Below are 23,662 nucleotides of genomic sequence, written 5' to 3'. Positions count from 1 at the left end.
CTTCAGCACCAAATTACTACCATTATAATAATTTGGGGGAGGGGAATCACAGGACGACTGTTTTCTTTGACCACCAATTTGGAAAAACACAAGGAACCTAGGACTTAATTAAAAGTAGTTGCTGGAAAGTTTAAAGAAAAGTGTTCGTTTTGATGTCAAGATTACCTCACTTGAAATGATTTCAAGCCCTGTTACATTCATTCCTTGCTCTGTTGACATCTTTAGTGTTTCTTTCAGGACATTTCAAACAGGAGGTAAGGGAAGAAGCGTTTCAACTGAATCACAGGAGGATCAAAAGTAGCTGTTTGCATCCGTCTGAGTTTGATCTACTGCTAATCTTAAACTTACTCACTAGTGTTCATAAAAACAAAAACCCAGAAGGTTAAGAAATTATCACTAAGTATTGAATGTAGACATGACACGATGATATGAGCTGATTGGGATTAGCAAATAATCTGGATTAATTCCTAATTCATACAATCCTAAGAGTTGATACGGCTCCTAGAGATGATCTGGTCCAGTATTACTGCCAATGTGAACATTCTCTCTATAAAACCCCTGGGAGCACCAGCACCACGTGACTCTTACGTTGGAGGCTCTTGCTGGTTGGAAGCAGTTCATTGGCTGTAAAGTTTGATCTTTAATTGGTAACTCTTAATCTTAGGTTGTTTCCGGGAAAACACAGTAACTCTCTTCATAAATATTTACAGCCAAATTTATACATGCTGACCACCCACTTTGTTTAAAAGGTAAGAATAAATTATGAGTACAAATTCTTCCACACTAGATGAATAGCTCCTTGACGACAAGACATTATGCCTTATAACTCTTTAATTCTGACCTAAGCAGAGTGCCTTGCTTATATCAGGTTTTCAAATGTTTGCTGAGTGATGAATGAATAAATTAGTGAATGAATGAAATGAAATGAAACAAATGCCCATATTTAGAAATAGCACCTTGGCTGATTTCTTGCCTGAATTCTTAGTTCAGGAGGGGAAAAAAAAGAATACTCAAATATCTGAAATATTTCTCTAAAACTTTATTCAAAGTTATTCACCTCACTGTCGATGAGGTGTACAGTTAATGCTCTGACAATTTCACCAGGCTTGCCCATTGCCGGCAATGGACTTTGAGAAACCCATTTCCTGACACCCAAAAGTTAAATTAACTCTTTTCAAAACATACCAAACTCCCAATACTTGTGAAAGTATTACATGCACCATTTTCCCATTAATCTTTAAATGTGAACTTACATTATTAATCTACATCAGTAGATGTTAAAATGAAGTCATTTTAACAAATTATGACTGTACAAATCAAAATACCACTAGTTAATATTAGACAAGAGTATTTTACAAACACTACATTACATATTACCTTGCAATCTGAAACATTACAGTTCATATTTGTGTAAGTTTATCTGAGATAACTGAAACTTCACAGAATTTAACAGCAAATAAAGTTTAAAAAATTGAGTTCTGTACATTAGTTCCAACTATCTCTATGTTACAATCTATAAGGCTCATGTCATATTCAGCACCAAGAAGATCTACAAAACGATCTAACCAGTCTTCTTATTCATCCTATGTGATAGTTTTTGTTGGTTTTTTAAGGTGAAAGTCTAAAAAAATGCTTTATAAATCCTACTTCCAGAACTTGAAATGGAATACTCTTTTTGGCTGGTCATACTATATAAAAACGTGGGTTGCAGTTTTTTGTGTTTTTTTTTTTTTGTTTTTTTCATTGAAAATATACCCAAAAAAGAAAAAAAAAAAAAAAAAAAAAAAAAAAAAAGGAATACTTACACCATGAATTTAGGCTGTCAGTCTTTAAGTTGAATTTGTAACACCGAAGCATCAGAAGTGACCTAATAATGCCCTGCCTCATCCTTCCATTTTGTTTTAAAAGTTTTAAAGGCAGCCAGAAAGATGTTTTACTTATTCTTCAAAATAAGGTGCAAAGAAGGATCCCAACACTTCCTCATACACAGCTCCACCGACATCTCGGTGTTGTTCGGCATAATCCACCTTGAGCCAACGATCCAGAAGCAGACCCAGAGGTACAGCCATAGCTCCCAGTGCAGCACGCTGTCTATGCCAAACGTCCACTCAAGGCTAGCATCTCTCTGTTCACAGAGGTCATTGCAATAACTCATCCCTGCTGGCCTGGATTTAAAGCAACATTCCGGTTTCCAGAACCAGTGCCATATCATCCCAACTCTTCTCCCTCTTCAGGATTTATAAATTATAGAAAAAGAGCAGGTTTGTCTTGCCATTTTTAAACAGGGTTTGTGCATATCACATTTTAAGACCATACGCCCTGAACTAGAAACTTTTTTCAAAAACCACAGGTACTTTCAGTAAGCTTGTTTGTTCAAAGTACAAAATTCTTACGTGTTTAAAAAAATTAAAATCGGAGACCAGTACCTCTGCTTTCTTCGCCCAAAGCGCACAATTCGTCATACCACATTTAAAAACTAAGCTTCATGCATACAAATGGCCAGAGAGGTATGAAGTTTACAGAGCCCTTAAACATCATTCCGGTACATTAAGCATTGGCTAGACCACGACAGGAAGCATGTTAGCAAATTGAGCAAAGAGACTTTCCCAAGAACACGATAGTTTTCCAGGCTCCATGTCAGTCACATAAAAAGTTACATAACATGTAATCCTTTAAAATTGTCCCCAGACATCCCATTCCCAGAACTGTTCCCATACATACCCCCCACCCGAACCCACACTGAAGTCTTCCACTTCACACAAGTATCTTAATGCTCCCCGTTACTAATGACAGCCGCTTCGGGTTCTGCCGCTGTTGCAGGGAGCCTTGGCACTTTCTTAGCAGGACTTGGAATGTGCTAAAATCGAAGGAAAAAGAGTTGTTGACTCCTTGGGGTTTTTTTTAGAGATAGAGTGCTAATTAAAATTCTCATTAAAGAAAAACCTGAGAAAGGACAACTTTGGAGAGGTTGATGCTAAACACATATCCTATAGAACCTTTCAGGGAAGGAACTAAATAGCGATTCTTTACCTAATGGTGAAGTAATACACAAATACTCAGAGCGAGGGAGAGAAGACCACCGACACCTTCCATACACAGTATTCTACTTGCTACTCTTGCATTGCCAACTCTCACTCTAGCGCCACGACTTGCTACCTAATTTGTGTAAGAGCAAGAAGCGAGCCTATGCATTCATCAAGTTTGTGATGAGCAGATAAAATAAACGACTTCAAGGTCATAAAGTCCCTAGTTTAAAGCGTGGCCTTGACTTGGCAAATCATCTAACTTCTTGCAGCTTCATCTGTAGAATGGGGATAGCATCATTTACTCAAGATGGATTTTGTAAGGACTAAATTAGAAAATGCAAATAGGGGCGCCTGGATGGCTTAAGTCGGTTAAGCATCCGACTCTTGATTTTGGCTCAGGTCATGATCTCACAGTTCGTGAGTTCGAGCCCGACATCGGGCACTGCGTTGACAACACAGAGCCTGCTTAGGATTCTCTGTCTCCCTTTCTCTCTGTACCTCCCTGGTCTCTCTCTCTTGCTTTTTTTTTTTTTTTTAAATGTTTATTTTATTTTTGAGACAGAGAGAGACAGAGCATGAACGGGGGAGGGTCAGAGAGAGGGAGATACAGAATCGGAAACAGGCTCCAGGCTCTGAGCTGTCAGCACAGAGCCCGACGCGGGGCTTGAACTCACGGACCGCGAGATCATGACCTGAGCCGAAGTCGGCCGCCCAACCGACTGAGCCACCCAGGCGCCCCTCTCTCTTGCTCTTAAAAACAAATAAACATTAAAAAAATAAAATGTAAATGAAGTTCCTAGCATATAATAGGAATTCAAATCATTGCTATTATTGTTGCTGCTTGACAATTTATAGAGATTTGACAATGGCCTGAAGAGACGAGGGGGGTTCCTCTCTCACCAAGACATTACCACAAAATGAGCCTTCTCTCTACATCAGTTTTCCTTTAAATGTTGGTATTCTTAATAAAACCTAGTATTTACTATCCATTTTCAAACTGCTAATAATTTGAGTGCAAAGCACTTCATACAGTAGAAAATGGCACAGCTGGAATCCAACACCAGAGCCCTAGCTCTGAATTACTCTGCTTTCTCAACATTCCTTTAGGTGGCTCAGTCTCGGGTCCCCCGGAGATGTGGGGATGGAAATTTCTTACGCTGTCAAAGGCAGAGAGCAAGCACGATGAGCTTTACCCACCTCAGTGGCTGTACTTGAATGCACAAGTCCCACTCCTTCCCCCAGGGTATCGTCACTGGGAGAGGGGCGCCGGGCATAGGTCCTCCTGTGCTTCTCATCCACTCTGACCAAGTACCATGTTCCTTCAAAGAGTGAATCTACTGAACTCTGGGGAATATAGTTGACTAAAGGAAAGGAAGAGAATATGAAACGTTAGTTATGATATACAATTCACCTGGTAATAAAACTAGAGATAAAAAGTTGCGTATTTCCCCACAATTTTTACTGATACCGGATTAGTATCGAATAAAGCCTAGATATCCTTATCTTACATGTAACATGTTTCATATTATTAGAGCCCTCCAATAGGCTTTTGGGTATATACCTAAATGTTTAAACACAATTTAGTATTTTTACCCAAGTGATGAGTGTCCTCTCTGAGCTTCATGTTTTCAGCAAAGACATCTGGTGCCACACAAGTTCTTGAGTCAAGTCTTGATTTAAGATCACATAAACTTGCTGTTATTTTATCAAGAGCAGACCCTAAAACAGTAAACACCAAAATTAAAAGACAAAAGTAGCATGCCCCAAAGCCTGAACAAAATGCTACCAAATGGAAAAACAACTTTTTGTTCCTTGTAGAACTACCTGATATTGTTTAATTGAAAGATATGATAGTATTTGTTTGGTGCAGCCTCCCTATGACATTTGTTTGGTATCAGACAATAGACAAGTCGGGAAATCATTGGGATCTGAAACTATAAGTAACTTGTCTATGGTCAATACATGATCCAGTCTTAGAGTAATGCCAAGTCTTCCACCAGTTTTTTTTCCATGTTTTGCTCCTTCCTACTCAGGGAAGGGACAAAAGTTTCTCAAAATATAAGCCAAAAACTAGAAACCTATAAAAATCAAATATCTTAGTATAAAACCAAACCAAAAAGAAACGGTTTGCTATTACTCGTATGATCAGACTCAAAAGTTGCCTGTAGTAAACAGATATGCATCCCTTTCCCTACCTATATCCCCTGGTTATAAATGCTTTAAAACTGACACAAAGGATAAAAATAGTTACTTGCTGAAGAAGGAAAAGTCAAACACTGTGCCATAATAAGATTTTTTTTTTTTTTTTTTTTTAATGGGGCGCCTGGGTGGCTCAGTCGGTTGAGCATCCGACTTCAGGTCAGGTCATGATCTTGAGGTTTGTGAGTTCGAGCCCCACATCAGGCTCTCTGCTGTCAGCACGGAGCCGGCTTCTGATCCTCTATCTCCCTCTCTCTCTGCACCTCCCCCCTTGAGCTCTCTCTCTCAAAAATAAATAAAACCTCTAAAAAAATATATTTTTTAAAACTGTTGGGGAAGAGGAAGTATAGTGCAGTGCTGTGTTCTTTCTTTCTTTTTATTTTAGATTGAGAGAGAGAGAGAGAACACTCGTGATCAGGGGAGGGCAGAGGGAGACAGACAGAACCCTAAGCAGGCTACAGGCTCAGTGCTCAGTACAGAGCCCAACATAGGGCTCGATCTCACAGACTATGAGATCATGACCTGAGCTGAAATCAAGAGATGGTCATTCAACTGACTGAGCCCCTAGGCACCCCGCCATAATAAGATTTTTTAAGCTCATTATATATTTTTTCTGACTCAGATGAGAGGGAAAAAGATCTCCCAACTCAGACATAATCCTGCCATTTATTTACCCAGTTAAGGCAGATCATTCAAGAGTAAAACTCTGGTGACATTGAAAGAAGTGATGAAGATTCAAATGTAATTATCTGCGGGACAGATTCAAGCGCTCACTTGGGAAGCCCGCTGAATGGACCCTGGTACAGCAGCTTCTCGATACACACTCGTTGGGAGTGTTGGCATTTACCTGGTGTGGCATCTTGTGTAACTTTAAGGGAATACATGGTGGCAGCCAGGCCAGAACCGTAAGAGAACACACCGATCCTCTTTCCTGACAGCTGCTGAGGCGTGTACCTGCGCAGAGGGAAGAAATGTCATGAAAAAGTCCCACTGACCTAAAACTACAAGGTGTGGGAAGACTGAGTTGGGAGTCAAAATTCATCCTGTAGCCGCAGGAAGCCAACCTAGCGCTTTACAACAAGCACACTGGAAACAAGACTATTCGCCTCTTTGGGAATGATGGGGCTTTATGAAAGTTATCGTGTCATAAAATGAGTTACTCTGCCAACCAGGGATTTACAGTTCAACTGCGGGTCAAGAGTAAGAAGACCACGAGAACAGCAGCCAGGAAAGCCAGTATGAAACGAAGTACCCAGGAGTAACTGCAGCCTCGTCCCATTTCTCTTTAGGTCAATGGACAGTAGGTAGAGAGCCTAGCAATAAAATGTCATCCTGTGACCTGCCAACAACATGCCTGCCAGCAGCTTCAGTCTTCGAAATTGAACATCCCCAAATGAGAGGAGTGAAGCAGCCGAAATGGGTACTTACTGTGCCAGAACAGAAGCAAGGGAGCCATACACTGATGATGTGTACATATTTCCATTTTGATTTGACACAAGCAAAGATGCCTTTGTTTTCTGATTAAAGAGTTCAGAACTAGCCTTCATAAATGCCTTTTCCACATCTCTATCAAAGTAGGTATCTTCTAATTTAACATCCCTGAAAGATTAAGAAAAAAGACCATCTTACGATGCTCAAAGACTACATTTTTATTATACTAGTGGACGTAACTAATATTCTAATCTGTGTGTATGATTTAGTTTCCTTATTTATTAAAAGCCAAGTAGCAACATGCTAATGGTTATGGAAGATGTAACAGTTGCACACATACAGTCTTTTTGGTTGAAGTTTTTTATAATCATGTTAAGACAACTTAATTCTAGTGGGTCTATAAACTCACTAAAGCTTCGTCGTCACCAAGCTGAACACACTACTCTTTCAAGTCCATAATAATGTCTACTTAGTTAGAAAAGTCATGATATTACAGGAGCCAGGTCTTAAAAAGTTGAGTAGAATTTTATTAGACGTAGAAGGGCCACAGGCAAGAAGGAACAGGCATGGCATTCTAGGGAGCCCCAAGAGTGGGGAAAATGTGGAAGGAGTAGGAAAGGCGACTTTGATAGCTGCAGCGTGTGAGATGGGATGGGGCACAGGGACTTGAGAGGCAGGGAAAAGATTTAAGAGGCTGTAGTAGTAAATATGAGCACTCATCAGGCTATATTATTATGGTGACAACAGGAACAGATCTAAAAGGAGGAAATCAGAAAATATGAGAAATAACTAAAGAATTCATGTAGATAAGCCACCTCCTGCCTGGGACTCCGTTTCTTCACTAATGACATAGATGGGTTAGACTAGATGACTTTTAAGATCCTTTTGACTCTAAAATTTTCATGTCTGTAAAAATAATGATGCTCTCACACAGAAGGAAAAAAAATCACAACAACTCCTCTTACCCAAAGGCTTCCAGGCCACTATAGGTACTGTTTTTATCTCTGTTCTGGTCATTAAGGAAGTCATTCAGCAACATCCGAGCTAGAGATTTCTGAACCAGCTTACAGTAGGGTGAGTGGAAGATCATGAAACCAAAATCATTCAAGGTAAAATCTCTATCATTTCCCTCTGAAAGAGAAACACAAAGAAATTATGAAATTCATTTAAACCACTATCTTTGGAAGGCTGATTTTAGAACAAGGCTACGATGTTCTTATATCTTTAAAAAGCAACCAAAAATATACTGTATAATGAAATAATCTCTAATGGCTTAAAATGCAGATCAAAAAGACATCCAGAGATAGAACAATATCCACTACCACATCACTGTTTCCATACTTAAGAGTCTGTAATTAATTTAGTGGGTTGGGGCCAGCTTTTTTTGTTTTGTTTTTTTTTAACCTAAGAGTATTTTTTTAATGAAAGACAATACAGTAGAAAATAGCAAACTGTATAGCTTGTGGCATGGATGAGTAATTTCATGATATTTTTGTTTCCGTTTAGCAAGCATAGACAAAGTAGAATGTACTTCTCACTATGGATCCTAATAAAAAGCTAGAAAATCACTGTATTGTTAAATACTGTTAAACAGTATGACATTTTACACAATGTAAGAATGCTTCTTCTCCAGGACCACCATGAATCTTACTATGTTATTCAATCTTACTATGTTATTCAATTTTTAACCCTCTCTCACAACCTCTATAAAGCAAAGTTAGTTTATGGAAAAAGCCTGATTTATAGGATACTGTGTGTTTTAATAGCACTAATTCAAATACTGTACTTTTGAATATATCTCAAGAACTTTTTTTAGGATTAAAGATAGAGATTAATGAGGACACTAAAAAAACAAGTATGAATTCACAGGTCAAATGCAAACAACCTATGGGGTGGAGGGAGTCACTTCAGCAATTTATTTTCATTAGAGTTTGCTCTGGATCACAGTTGCAAACTAAAGCCTTATAAAAGTACCTCTGTCAAAAGATGAACAAAATTCAAGTTTTTTTATTTTGAAAGAGAGAGACAGACAGATAGACAGCACAAGCAGGGGAGGGGCAGAGAGAATCCCAGGTAGGCCACAGAGGGAGGGAGAGAATCCCAGGCAGGCTCTGTACTGTCAGCTCAGAGCCCAACACAAGGCTCGAACTCATGAACCGTGAGATCCTGACCTGAGCTGAAATCAAGAGTCGGACACTTAATTGCCTGAGCCACCTAGGTGCCCCCAAGTCACTTTCTTTAACCCTAGTTTTAATTTTTTACTGAGGATAAATCTAAGTATTTTTGCATAGACATACCTCATTTCCAAAGCTTACCTGTTTTCCGAAATTACACATTCCCAAAAACTATGGGAAAATGCAATCTGGTAGGTGAGGAAGAAATGGTTAAAGGACACTCCTACAAAGCAACATCTCACTAAAGATACTTAGTATATCACACTGCCCTCAACAGATACCAAAACCAAGGAGAATGGATGAAACCCACCTTTCTGCCACTGCGCACGGATCTTTTTGCGGTAGACAGCATAGCAGCGGTCTAATGCACCGAGGTAGCACTGTATGGAGAGTTTTCCATCTACTATAGGATATTCAGAAAGCATATCGGGCTTGTAAAAGTCATAGGCGTGTTGCATATGTGTCCCACGAAGTCCTATTAGAACAAAAAAGGAAGATGATATGTATTTCTGCTTCTTGATGTTTGTATGTTAGTAAGCATATCCCATTATATGGGGACTTTCCTTAATAATCTACTCTTGCCACTTGCAGTATAGAAATCACAAGGTGAGACCAACATGTAATTGAAATGAAACAACAGTATCCATGGATGGGCCTAAGACTTCTTTCATTGCAACATTTTACACAAGCTTCATATGTCTAAATGGGACATCACAATTGCTCTACTGAACTGAAAACAAATTAAACTTGTCACTAATGAGTGACTATGGGCCAGTTGCTCTTTTTGGTTGTTACTTAAACCCATCTTACTTCTCTGTAAAATGAGAATGACATTACTTACCTCATAAAATTGCTGTAAAGACTAAATACAATAACACAAAGCACTGAGCAGGCAGTACCCGCATTTAATGAACACTCAGTAAATACCGGCTTCTGTTTCTGTTTTCAACTTTCTTGGCACACTTTGCTAATAAAAAAAGAAATGCTCTCTCAAACACTCACCTCGCTCAAAAATTAAAGGAGCATTTGGCCCAATGAGCAGAGCAACAGCTCCAACTCCCCCTGTAGGTCTAGCATTTCCTGTGGCATAGACAGCGATATCTCCTGCAACCACCAGGGCATACCGTCCTGAAAAATATTTTTGTTAATACATAAGAAGGTGATCACCACTATAAATATCACACATATAAACTGAAGTCTTCTATTTTTCTAGAATGTGCTTTCCTCATCTTTGGCAAAGAAAAAATATTCCAAATTTTTATAATTTTGTCCTACATGATAAAGATAACAAGTTTATAATTCAGATAAGTTGAAAGAGCTATATTTCTGAGCATATTCAAACAAGCGTAACTGGCAAGATTGCACATGGCATTAATTAAAAGGTCGTTTGGGCCTATGCATCCTCAAGGAGAGTTTCTTTGGAATAACATGTAACATATAACATGTAACATACCATCCCAAGAGCTGGACTCAATCCAGTTAACGGCATTAAAGACAGCAGCTGTGCCTCCATAGCATGCATTAGTTGTATCTATTCCTTCTATATCTGTGTTCCCAGACTCCTCAAACAGCTGCATCAAATTAGTCTTCACGGACTTCGATTTGTCGATGATTGTCTCCGTTCCAACTTCTAAACGCCCAATGCAATCATACGAAAGGCTATTTCTCTCCATAAGATTCTGAACCACAGTCATGCAAAGAGAGTTGATATCTTCTCTATCGGTGCAGAAGCCCATTCTGGCCTGGCCCAAGCCAATAGTATACTTTCCAGCATCTACACCATCATATTTTTCCAACTCTGCTTGATCAACATATTGAGAAGGAAAATAGATCTCAAGGGCAACAATTCCCACATCTTTTGGCCAGCAGGCTTCTGCATTCAAAGGAAGTGACCCAGGCATGGTGAAAGAGCTTGAGAAAGAAAAACAGAAAAAAAATGTTGTTTTAGGTTATAAATTCCAGATTGTCAAGTTCAAACTTAAGACATCAACATTAAAAGTTCAACTATCACCCAAAATGTTAATTTAGGTTCTAAGTTTAGTATATTTTACTTAGGGCAGTCAAGTTTATTTTATAATAATTATTATTATTTTAACTGAAGCATAGCTGACACACAATGTTACATTAGTTTCAGGTGTACAACATAGAGATTCGACAACTCCATGCAATATGCCCCACTCACAAGTGTAGTTACCATCTGTCACCACCAATGCTATTACAATACCACTGACTATATTAGGGGCAATTTTAATACGTGAAAGTAGTCATTGTAGTATGAATGGAATACTATTATTTAAAATTATTGTCTTTTACAAAGATTTGCACCTGATTTAAAACTAGACCTTTTCAGGGGTGCCTGGCTGGCTCAGTTGATGGAATGTGCGACTCTTGATCTCGGAGTCATGAGTTTGAGCCCCATGCTGGGCACAGAGATTACTTAAAATAAAATCTTTAAAAAGCAAAAACAAAACCCTGGACCTCTTTAGATTTAAGAAATGATTATTAAAGGTAAAGAAAACTCAAATAAGATTCTTCTGTTGTAAAGAACTACAAGATAAAATACAATGACAATTAGTAATATGGTCCACAAATCAGAATTCAAGTACCTAATCCATTCCTGGCCACCCAAGAGCATTTAAATAAGTCAGTCAGTCACTCATCATAGATATATGGATTATTCACAGCTATTGACTTTAAGGGACTTTAAAAATTGTTAAATCAGGCGCGCCTGGGTGGCTCAGTCGGTTAAGCCTCGGAATCTTGATTTCGGCTCAGGTCATGGTTTCACAGTTCATGAATTCAAGCCCTGCACTGGGCTCTGAGTTGCCAGTGTGGAGCCTGCCCAGGATTCTCTCTGCCCCTCCCTGCCTCTAAATAAATAAACAAACAGACAAACAAACTTAAAGAAAAGCCATACTATAGAAGTCTACCAAATCAATCCGTACAAGGCCCCTGTTATTATAAAGAACCCCACTCCCTCACCCAGAACCCATATGATTAAAATTTTAAGCAAAAATAAGTTCCAGGACCCATCACAGGGTGATATGCCAATATCCTATACTTTCTACAGCCAGTATATAGGCAACAAATGATCACAAGGTATCACTTAGCTTCTAAATCAGGGAAAAAAAAAAAAAAACTGATTCAAATTTGAAAACTGGTAATCCATATATTATTTATGTGGCATCTAGATAACACCTCTTAAAAGCACCCCTTCTTGGGGCACCTAGGTGGCTCAGTCGGTTAAGCGGCCGACTTCGGCTCAGGTCACGATCTTGCAGTCCGTGGGTTTGAGCCCCGCATCGGGCTCTGTGCTGACAGCTCAGAGCCTGGAGCCTGTTTCCGATTCTGTGTCTCCCTCTCTCTGACCCTCCCCCGTTCATGCTCTGTCTCTCTCTGTCTCAAAAATAAATAAACGTTAAAAAAAATTTTTTTTAAAACCACCCCTTCTTTTTTTTTAAAGAGGGCACTATAGAAAACTGTTGCCACACTATACATACTTTCAGTAGTGCCTAGATTTATTTACTAACAGTAAAATAAATGTGCTAGCCACTCAGCACCATTGCTACGTGCCTGCCTACGGGCAAGTCACATGACCTATCAGAGTCTCAATTTTTTTAAGAGATTGTATTCATTAAGAGAAGTTATTCTAAATTATTTCTCACAGGGGAGAATTTAATAGAGGGAAACGGTTTCAAATTTGTTGGCTGGGCTAGAGGAGCAAAAAGGGGAAGGTGGTTATTCAAATCCCCAGAGCTCACACTCCTGCTGAAGCCGCTGGGGCTGTCAGCACTAGCACCTCTGCTACTGAGCTAGAGCCAAGATACCCCTCCCATCCCAACCCTTCCTGCCACCGGCACTGACAACAACAAGACCACCCCTCTCCCCACCTTCCAATCTCTCTTGAGTACTTCCATGGGCAGCAGAACCCAGCTGGCACAGGAGTCAGAGGAATATAGTCGTCAGGCTTTGAAGAACGGCACAGCCTGTTAGTTTTAGAGAAAGAACCTTTTCTTTGTTTAACCTTCCACAACTTGGGGAGCCGGGGTGGCTCTCAGTCAGTTGAGCATCCAACTCTTGATTTCAGCTCAGGTCATGATCTCGCAATTGGTGGGTTCGAGTCCTGCACCAGGCTCTGTGCTGACAGCATGGAGCTTGCTTGGGATTCTCGATCTTCCTCTTTCTCTGCCCCTCCCCCACTCTCTCTCAAAATAAATAAACTTAAAAAAGATAAACTTCTACAACTCAGTTTCCTTTTTAGGCATCACACGATTGGAAGGTGCTATTTAGGTGACAGAATTTCAGGTTTTCGTTGACCTAAAGGTCTTAGCTTATGAGAGTTACCTGGGTCCTACTGGTTCACCAACCTTCTACAGCATTGACCAACTCACTACTTTGACTCCTAAACGTGAAAATAAGATCCTATATTTATGTCATTTGTCCCCTGCCACTCTGCAAACTCTGGTATATTATCAGGTATAACGAATTACAAACTACGGCCATAGTGAGTTGTTAATTATGGAAATCTTGACAGAATATCTACAACAGAGAGGTTATCCTTAAATCATGTAATAATCTACTCTGAGCCCATAAGCCATCAAGTCATGAGTATATTAAAACTTAAAAAATAAGCCCCTAGAGATATAATCACAAAATCTAAGTTAAAGGTCTTAAGGGTGGGGCGCCTAGGGGGCTCCGTCAGTTATGTGTCTGACTATTGATTTCAGCTCAGGTCATGATCACACAGTTGCAGGATCAAGCCCCCCACGTCAGGCTTTGCACTGACAGCACAGAGCCCGTTTGGGATTCTCCCCGCCCCTCCTCCGCTCATGCTTACTCTCTCTAAAAATAAACAAACATTAAAAAAAAAAAAGGTCTTAAGGGATATCATTGAATCTTCCTTCTAAATCATGCTTACTCTGTCTAAAAATAAACATTAAAAAAAAAAAAGGTCGTAAGGGATATCATTGAATCTTCCTTCTAAATCATGCTTACTCTCTCTAAAAATAAACATTAAAAAAAAAAAGGTCGTAAGGGATATCATTGAATCAATCTTCCTTCTAAATACAAGAATCTTATGTATATGTTTTTTTATTCACCTAAACAATGACAACATATTATATGCCGAACATTTGGGACCAGTTTCATAGGAGATAACCCTTGCCCTTTCAAATAAATATTCACCACCTTGTGTGTAAGATACAAACACCTAATACTAAACAAGTGAAACAGCAGAGACAGCCAGATTATGTTATGGAGAACTACCCAACCCAACGTGGTGGTGGGGCAAGAGTGGGGAGAGAGGCTTCTTGGTTACTGGTGCTGACTTGAGTCTTAGGAATGAGTAAGGAGTAATCAGTAAAGCTCTACAGAAGCAAATGGTGGTAGAAGATTTTCAACAGGGTGAACAGCATACATAAAGGCACAGAGCAAAGAACTATGAAAAGTTTTACTAATTTACTAAGTGAAATGTGAGGCCCAGGGAGTAGATCAGACAAGTAATAGGTCAGTAGAACTAGGTCAGGGTCAGGTCATAACAGTTCTGCTACGCTAATGGTAAGGAGCTTCAACTTCATCATAAAGACATTAAGGTGCCATCAAGGTTTTAAACAGGAGTGACCTGGGTCATATTAGTGTTCGGATCAGTGTTTTTCCAACTCTGGAAATCATTTTAGTGGGTGGCAAACAACATTTTTAAAAATGTAAAAGAACAGAAAATATCAGATTGCATGGCACACAGTAAATTTAAGAATTTTTTAATGAAAATTACGTTTCAATTATTCACACTACCCTGGGTTGCAATATAAAGTATATTTCTTACTGAGGGTCATGGTCAAAAAAGTTTGAGAGTCAACATTTTGTACAATCACTGGTGCTGTGTAGAGAACAGATGTGAGTTGGGGAGCAGATACAGCAGTCCAGAGAAGACAGGTCATGAACCAGAGCAATTACTACATGATGGGTGAAGAAGGAACAGCTTCAAAAGATATGGAAGCAAAAAACTAGCAGAAATTGTGACTGACTAGAAGTTAAGAAGGAAGTGTTTAGGATGGCTCCCAGATTTCTATCCTCAACCGTTATGACGAGACAGACATTCTGTCAAATTGGCTACATGAACAGAGAGGCATCTGTTTTCTTCTTCTATTCTTTCCCCTCTTCCTTGGACACCTAGCAGTTTATGATCATCTAAACTGCGTTACACTGAAGTTGAAATAAAGACATAATGGAACTAAAATGTCACTAGGCAGATTCTCAGTTTATAGTAAAATAACATGAAGTCCTCTGCATAATCCACAGAAAAGAGTTCTATAACTGTGTTTAAAAACAAAGACCAGTCCATATCCCTAGAAGAGGAACCCCTCCTACATGCTATCCTCAAAGTCACCAGGGGCAGGAGGATCACCCACCTTCCCAGCCTTTCCCACAAGCTGACACTTTAGGTTCTTTACAACTCTCCAAACTGCTCTAAATGTCCTGAGGACACTGTGATTTCCCTTGCCTGGCCCAACAGCTTGCAACGCTTTTGGAAAGAAAATGGACAAATATATACAATCTTCTGAAGGTATAAACCAGTTTATAAGAAGCCATAATGCAAGGCTTTGATCCCAGAATTAATCCATATTTACCATAATCTGACCAGCTCTGATCAGTTCTTATATTACGGTACTTAAGAAATAAGGTATAACTCTGTTATTCTTAAACCTTCGAGGGGTTAACTAACTACCTTGTTTCATTTGGGGTAAAAAATGTAGCTTAACTAACCCACTCACATCAGGTTGAAAGTCAATCATGACCCTAATCTTGGTATGGAAAAAGTTTTACAGTATCTGACTCAATCAATACTGCTCATTGTTTGAGGGGTTTTGATGGCCAAGATGTTTATTATATTCCCAATAAAAAGCCATCTAATTTGAAATATTTAGCTTTTGGTTGAAATTAAGGGAGAGTAAGATTAAGTAGGAAAAGAATGGAAAATTAATACAAGGAAGTAATTGCTTCCATGGCATTTCAAACAACAAAAAATATGGTATAGTTTCTGATCTGTAATCTTTACTTTTAACTATCCTATTAAGCATATGCTCTTGTGTTGTCCTCTCAATGCTCTCTGAAGCGGGCCAAAAATAAATTATAAAAAGGAAAAGAAAAAAGCCAGCTAAAGATCTCAGATTTTCACATTATGGTGTTAACTCCATACAGAATGGGTTAATTCACTATTCTAAATATCACAAAAAAAACTCTAAATAGAATATAGTTTAAAAATCTGACAGTTTAGGGGCGCCTGGGTGGCTCAGTCGGTTGGGCGGCCGACTTCGGCTCAGGTCATGATCTCGCGGTCCGTGAGTTCGAGCCCCGCGTCGGGCTCTATGCTGACAGCTCGGAGCCTGGAGCCTGTTTCAGATTCTGTGTCTCCTTCTCTCTGACCCTCCCCCGTTCATGCTCTGTCTCTCTCTGTCTCAAAAATAAATAAACGTTTAAAAAAATTAAAAAAAAAAATCTGACAGTTTAGGGATGACTGGGTAGCTCAGATGGTTAACCATCTGACTCGTGATGTCAGCTTGGGTCATGGTCTCACAGTTGAGGGATCGAACCCCACATCGGGCTCTGTCGGGTCTGCACTGAGCATGGAGCCTACTTGGGATTCTCTCTCCCCTCTCTCTCAGCCCCTCCCTCACTCGCACCTCTCTGTCTCTCTCAAAATAAATGAACTTAAAAAAAGATCTGACAGTTAAAAAATCACCTTCAAATATTTTTAACCTTTTGCCGATAAAAAGGTACTTCGTTATTTTTCAGAGCACTGTATGTGCAATTAAAAAATATGTAAGTGAGATAATGGGGATTCTATTCTGCATTTATAATAAAATACAGAAATTTTCTTTCAAAATTTTAAAAAGGAGAGAAAAGGCACACTTCTTAAAAAAATTAGTTTCTAGATTTTAAACATCAGTCTGACAATCACAAAATTGAATGGTCTCCCAAGGCACTACAGCATTAACTCGTGTTTGAAGATAAGGTATAACTCTGTAATGGATTTTAAGAGTGTGTGGGGCACACAAATGGCTATTAGCCCTGGGATGAAAATTAAATTTCCCCCTTCTGTTGGAGAGGAACGCTTTCCTTCGGCAGCACGACAGGATGCCATACCTGTGTGAGGGATAAAGGACTGCAGTCTCCAGGTCTGTCACTCTGGTTCCTCCTTCAGGCGCTAGGAATTTCAAATAAGAACTTCTTTTAAAGTCATAAACCACCACACGAATTCAAATAATGACTCCAATTCCAAGTGTGTTGAAATAAGCATTTCCTTGCCCAATCACATGACATAGAACAAATTTGACTTTGCTTGGAAAAATGGTACTTAAAGCTTATTAAACATCTCCGCCTTGTTTCGTTAGTGCTTATAATGGTAGGTTCGGTCCCGGTAATGACCTGACATACGAAGTTCGTATTACCGATTCAGGTTTTAAATCAAGTGTGATGCTGGGAGAGTTGTTAGTTGTCTTTACTCACTTTGAATTAATAAGAATTGAAGGAAAGAAATATCAATCAGTTGTACAGGACTAGCAAGCTCTGGAGTAATGAGATTGATACATTGAAGAGCTTGCTCTACACTTTTAAGAGTTGGTGGCTTTAGTGATTTGTGCCTCTTTGAGCTTCAATTTCCTCTTCTATAAAATGGAGTGAAGGGACTCCTGGGTGGCTCAGTCAATTAAATGATCGACTCTTTGATTTGGGGTCAGGTCATAACTGCACGGGTTCGTCAGATTGAGCCACATATCAGCTCAGCACTGGGGCTCAGTGCAGACAGTGTAGAGCCTGCTTGGGATTCTCTCTCTCCCTCTCTGCCCCTACCCTGCTCATGTTCATTCTCTTGTGCTCTCTTTCTCTCAAAATTAATAAATAAGCTTAAAAAATGTTTTGTAATATCAAGCACCAACTCATCATTATCCTAGTTCTTAGAATTTTTCCAATGAAATATGTATCTTTCTAGCAAGACCTAATTACCTTCCTGTATTTAATCTTGTGCTCCTAGTTTTCAACAGGTCCACCCTCCCCCTCCCCAACTTTTTAAAAAGTAATTTTCCCTATAGTGCTTGTGTTAAAAAGATAAGCATGCAGTATCAAGACAAACGAGCATTAAGCTTTATCATCATTTAAATTATGTGGAAATGCAATGGGAAGGTGACACTGGAGCACTTTCTTCAGGCCATCTGTTCTGAAGGAGTATTGCTCGAGACAATAGTTCCTATATTAACGAAAACACAATTACCTTTTCTCTCTATGTAATTATTGGCAAATTTAGCGTCTGCCCTTGACTGATTAACCAGAGACCGCATTCAGTAGTCTGAATTATTTTTAGTAAATAATTTAGTAAAGATTTATTTCTTTTACATGATTACATTTAAGAGCTCCTCCCAGATTTAGTTCCTTTTATTTCATTAAGTTTAGCCCCCCCCCACCCCAAATAAATAAACCCTGATAAGACTACTACATTCCAAAAAATCTCTTTGGGGCACCTGGGTGGCTCAGTTGGTTAAGCATCCAACTTTGGCTCAGGTCATGATCTCACAGTTTGGTACGTGAGTTTGAGAACCACACTGGGCTCTCTTCTGTCAGTGCAGAGCTCACTCCAGATCCTCTCCTCCCTCTCTCCCTGCCCCTCCCCTGCTCATGCTCTCTCAAAAATAAAAAACATTAAAAAAAAAAAAAAACTTTTCAAAAGATCTCTTTGATTACAGAATTATACATGCACTTTGAGAAATAACCTGCATTTTGTTCTTTGCTATTTCAATTATGCTTTTGTAACCTGCAAATTAAGCAGACTACAGGGACTAGTCCTCACTGGTGAGGGGAAAACATGATTCCCCTTCCATGTTGAGACTATTTAAATAACTTAGTAATATTTCTTCTTGAAACCATGTAGGCATATGTATTTGACACTATTTTCCCAAGGACATTTCTCCTGAACTTCCAATATTCCCTCTTTCAATTTTGATTATTTAAATTTGGGGGGGGGTGGGGGGGAGACAGGCAGAGAGAAGAGGAGGGGAGGAGGAGAAAGGGGAGGAAGAGAAAGAGAGGAGAGGGAAGAGAAGAGGGGAAAGAAAAGGAGACAGAGAAAAGGGCATTAGAGCAAAGAAAGAAACACAAGAAAAAAGATTCACAGAGGACTGCTGTGCTACTTAAGCTCCCAGGAGAAGAAGAGGCCAGGAGACCAGGAAAGGAAATGGAGGGTGTAAATGCCACTTTGGGGAATAACCCATTAGAAAGGGATTTCCTTTCTCTTCTGCAACTGCTAGAAGGGTTCTCTGTCCTGACTGAAACAGCAAGGCCAAAGTCTCCAGCTGATCATCAGCTTATTTCTAACAGAAGGTCCCTTCAGGGCAAATCATGGAGCAGCATGGGTCAGGATAATAAGCAGTTAATAAACAGCAAACGGCTGGGCACGGTTACCACAAAGCCCGTTTGGAGCCTCCAGAGGCCCAATATAGGCACTTCTAGTTTGGCAAAGATTAAAACTGAAAACTGCCGAGACTGCCAGGGCCAACCAGGTTCATGCAGTGATGCTTTCTCCTGGGGTTTATTCAGAGTTCTGAATTCCATCTTTGGCATCCCTCTACAGCCTTGATTCAAACAAGTAGTCAGAAAAGTTCACCCAGCACACAGTTTGGTCCATGATAAATGGTAAGCAGTTGCCTGCTGATCTTTTTCGCTATAAAAGGAGAGAAATCCAGGACATCCTCTCTCATGAGAAAGAGCTGGCCATCTTTCCCCCTTAGGAGCAAGCAAGCAAAACTACGTGAAGGCTTTGGCAACGCCTGTACACTCTGGTCTAGTTCTCTAAGTAAAAAACAGACATTCCTGCCTCTCCCCAGAGTTACTGGTCTGCTTATAAATTCTACTCCTATTTCAAGGCCCTGTTCTAAGCTACCTCTTCCAGCAAGGTTTCCTAGAGTTTTCTCATCAGGGTCCCGCACTTCTTCGGCAAGTATGTGATTCACTCAAAGTCTTCATATTCTACTCTCAATGGAAAACTAGTTATTGACAGTCTTCTTATCCATACTAGATTCCTAGGCTCCTAATGGGAGAGGGGGTGTATTTTGATTCTTTTGAAATCCCTTTGAGACCTTGGAGTAAAGGGCATTCTACTGCCAGTTTTTGAGGAGCTAACTTTGGAGTTATCACAATTAGAGGACGAATCGTTTAGATTTAAGTACACAGAGCAGCCCTCATTAGTCAGTTCCTTTTGCTATCGCTTTGTAAATGAGCTGCAGCACCAAATAGTGCCTAGAAGGTGTTTCAGAAGAGTGGCTTTCTACTGAAAAATGTAAGGAGTCCAAACGGAATAAGAGGACATCTGTTGGTCTTACCAACATTCCCGTACGTATACATCCCCAGGCACACACCCTGCCAAGATGAAGACTGTGAGCTCCTCTACTCTATCTACACTCGATTGACAGACAGCAACTGATCATCACATGCCAAGTGTCAGAATGAATAGATTATTAAGAATTGAGTCCTACCACCCTCTCATTAGATTGAGTAACATGTTTTCAAACCTTCTGAATCTATACCACCATCTTGAGAAACATAAAAATATCACACCCTTCTATTTGGTTTGTTAGTAACCCAACATAAAATTAGAAGACTCTGTTCCTTTCTACATGAAACTAAATATAGATTCTGAATATATAGCCAATCAAATTCCTCGAACCAGAACCTCAACTGCATCTCCTTTCAGCTCCACTGCTTTATGGGTTTAAATAATTTTAGGGTACCCAGGAAACACACATTACATCAATATCAGGGTTTTGCACTTCCTTCCAGAAAAGCTAGCTAAAATCTCAATTCAATCAAAAAATCTTAGTCATTCCCACAGTTAAGAATAACAAAGTATTCCATTTGCAACTATGTGGATGGAACTAGAGGGTATTATGTTATGGTAAGTGAAATTAGTCAGAGAGAGACACACATCATATGACTTCACTCATAAGAGGAATTTGACATACAAAACAGATGACCATAAGGGAAGGGAAGCAAAAATAATATAAAAACAAGGAGGGGGACAACACATAGAGACTCTTAAATACAGAGAACAAACTGAGGGTTGCTGGAGGGGTTGTGGGTGGGGGCATGGGCTAAATGGGTGAGGGGCATTAAGGAAGACATTTGTTGGGATGAGCTCTGGGTGTTATACACAGGGGATGAATCACTGGAATCTACTCCTGAAATCATTATTGTACTATATGCTAACTAACTTGGATGTAAATTAAAAATAAATAAAATAAAAAAGAATAACAAGATATAAAAGCACTCTAGATAAATACTTAAAGAAAACAAAATGAAAAGCAAGGCCCAGAAACTACCAGTAGATGATGTGGCCTCTTATGGCCTCAAACATAATATCCCATAGTTTCTCCCCATTGGAAACACCTTCCTGAGAACTGGGGTTCCTGACTAAACTAGAACTGAATAAAGGATAAACCTACACATTTAGGAGAAAGAGACTTGCAAAGGTTAAACACTAAGGAAATAAAGTCTTTCTCCTCTTCCATAAAATATGCTATCCCTACCCTCCTCACCCCACAAAAATAACTGAAATTTTAAAAACAAAGTTTTGATCAAAGAAAGAACACAAACAGCTTAGACGTCTCAAGATGCAAAGAACCATTTGGCACAGATCCATGTTAAGGACTTCCAATCCGCCTTCTAACAGAATCTGTACAATGAAAGCCCAAGCTCCATCGCAGAAGGAAAAACCTGTTAACTATATGAGCACTTCCATTTGTCTTAATTTTGTCACGTATCCTGCCACTGTTTTTCATAGTTCATCCGTGTAATCGAGCAAATGTTACTTAGCAGCAGTCAGAACATTTCCTTCTACTGCAGCTGGATGACAAGAGCATCAGGAGCAGGGAAGACATGCCCCAGAGGTGAGCCTCGGAAAAAAAGCCTGTGATGGCCAAGGCCATAGGGCAAACATGACTAGCAGAGACAATCTCATTATCTGTTGTCCAAAGCCCTCCTCCAGGGTAGGTGAGAGTAATCTTTTTCTCCACCACTGGTCAAAGCAGGACGCACCTTTTTCAAAGACACCATATACTTGGCTTTGAAATGTCCCTGACTTAATCCAAAACCCACTGTGTGTGAAGGCCCTGTGGGTGCCTGCCCATTACATCACCATATCAGGTCGGGCTGGCCCCGAAGGTATTAGCAGGAGGGAGGTACGGGATTTCAGAACACCAAGGAAACCTTTTTTTTTTTTTTTTTTTTTTTTAATATGGGCATAAAAAATATGGAGGCGGGAAGGTGGGAGGCGGAATCTGTGATAGCTGAAGCAAGCTGCCTGAAGCAGTCAAGAGCCCAAGTATTCCTCTAGGCTAAATCACGGTTGTGATGCTTTCTTGCACCTGAGCCAGGGAACAAAAGTTATGCCCACTTCCCAGCAAATCTCTATGTGGCTGCAGGAGGACACACCCACTTGCCAACCTACAAGCTTCCATCTAATTATAATCTTCCCCATCCTTCAGCGTCCACCCTTAACCCAGAGCTCCAGGAACGTCCTGGCAGCCCAGCTCATCGTCCCCTCCTGATGCGCCTCCCTGCCCCCAAATCCCCCCCCCCCCCCCCCGGCGATCACAGCCATGTCCCCGGCACCTCCAGCACCTGGCTATGTCATTTAGAACCCTAGCCCTCAACGCCCCTTCGCCTTCTCCCTTTTGCGACTCCTCGGCCCCGACCTACCGCGGTGAGCCCCAGGGCCCCTGGCAGGGGAGGCCCCTCACGGCCCTGCTCGCGGCGCCCCTTCCTCTCGGGCCGGGTCCATACCTCCTCCCCAACCCGAACCAAGCAGGACCTCCTACGGGCCTAGTCAAGGACACCGCCTCGGCTCGGCCCTCACCTCGCCCGCCCGCAGCGCCGCAGCAACTTAGCTCTCTTCCGCGCGGGGCACTCACCCAAACGTGACCTCCGGGTGGTGGTCGTGGAAAGGGAGCGAGCCACGAAAGGGCAGTACGCGGGGCCTCCCCTCCACCACCAGCTTTATAGCCGCCGACCCACCCGACTCCGGCAAGGCCGGCAGTCGGTGGGAGGCTGGACAGTGGTTCCAGCAGCCAATCGTGGCCCACAGAGTAGCCCGGCAGCGCCCGCCCCCCAGCCCGGCTTCTACCAATCCGAAGAAAACTAGAGGCGGGATCTTGCTAGGGTTTTCCCTCGTGGCTGGAAGGGCGGGGGAAGGGGCGGGGATAAAGTTGGAGGGCCGAGGAAGTGGGGTGAGAGAGTGACGTGGGGTGGCCCGAGAGCCGGCCTGCCAATTACAGAGCGGCGAGAGACAGCGAGAGCCAACAGGAACGGAGTGAGAGGTTCTCCGACCAATGGGAGTTTAGTGAGAGGAGACGGGAGCCAATGAGGTCTCCGCGTCCCACCACTGGGGAGAGATGGTCAAGTGTGGGAGGCAAGTTGGTCCCCACTTGGGACTCTGTCAGGTTGCCTAGCAACAGATCTGGGTTTCACCTGTAAGATTTCTGAAATACTTATTTTGAATTCAATCTTAACGTTTTCTAGTTTCCAGAGAAGCCAAGCACGCCTACGTTACAAGTTGGAACAGGATATCACTCAGAATTTGTAAATGTGTAAATATTCTAAACACCCGATTTGTAAGTACCTAATACCTCTATTCAAAACTACCTTCACTTAATTTTAAGAGACTGGTATTGGTACAATTCTTCCTAAGGAAACTGGAAAAAAGTTTGGGGTTAGACACCAGTGAGGACGCCAGTGACTTCCTGGCCTGAGCAGGGAAGTTGATCACGATTGTAGGAGTTTTGGTAGCCCACG

General features: G+C 40.8%; 1 protein-coding gene across 2 annotated transcripts; it reads right to left on the bottom strand.

The window, feature by feature from the left end:
- Window positions 1-1,024: 1,024 nt before the first annotated feature.
- On the bottom strand, window positions 1,025-23,021 carry HMGCS1 (3-hydroxy-3-methylglutaryl-CoA synthase 1). Of its 2 annotated transcripts, XM_042995284.1 has the most exons (11): window positions 22,783-23,021; window positions 16,973-17,033; window positions 10,284-10,741; window positions 9,833-9,958; window positions 9,141-9,305; window positions 7,622-7,787; window positions 6,654-6,824; window positions 6,073-6,179; window positions 4,620-4,745; window positions 4,224-4,387; window positions 1,025-2,857 (listed from the first exon to the last, which is right to left on the bottom strand). In XM_042995284.1, the coding sequence occupies exons 3-11, from the start codon at window positions 10,729-10,731 to the stop codon at window positions 2,768-2,770; spliced, it is 1,563 nt and encodes a 520-aa protein (XP_042851218.1). In that variant the 5' UTR covers window positions 10,732-10,741; window positions 16,973-17,033; window positions 22,783-23,021; the 3' UTR covers window positions 1,025-2,767. The 2 variants fall into 2 exon arrangements, with proteins under 2 accessions (XP_042851218.1, XP_042851222.1); XM_042995288.1 differs by lacking the exon at window positions 16,973-17,033.
- Between the last annotated feature and the right edge of the window lie 641 nt (window positions 23,022-23,662).

This window comes from Panthera tigris, chromosome A1, assembly GCF_018350195.1.
Source record: "Panthera tigris isolate Pti1 chromosome A1, P.tigris_Pti1_mat1.1, whole genome shotgun sequence".
In the NCBI taxonomy this organism is placed as follows: Eukaryota; Metazoa; Chordata; class Mammalia; order Carnivora; family Felidae; genus Panthera; species Panthera tigris.
This window is presented reverse-complemented; position numbering and strand designations above follow the sequence as displayed.

Bases quoted from the DNA above. Each gene is read 5' to 3' on its own strand.
- HMGCS1 (XM_042995284.1), bottom strand. From the start codon at position 10,731: ATGCCTGGGTCACTTCCTTTGAATGCAGAAGCCTGCTGGCCAAAAGAT. The intron at 6,180-6,653 runs GTAAGTACCCAT...CCCTCTGCGCAG, and splicing joins CTTGCTTCTGTTCTGGCACA to GTACACGCCTCAGCAGCTGT. The intron at 4,746-6,072 runs GTAAATGCCAAC...TTACTGTTTTAG, and splicing joins TACACAAGATGCCACACCAG to GGTCTGCTCTTGATAAAATA.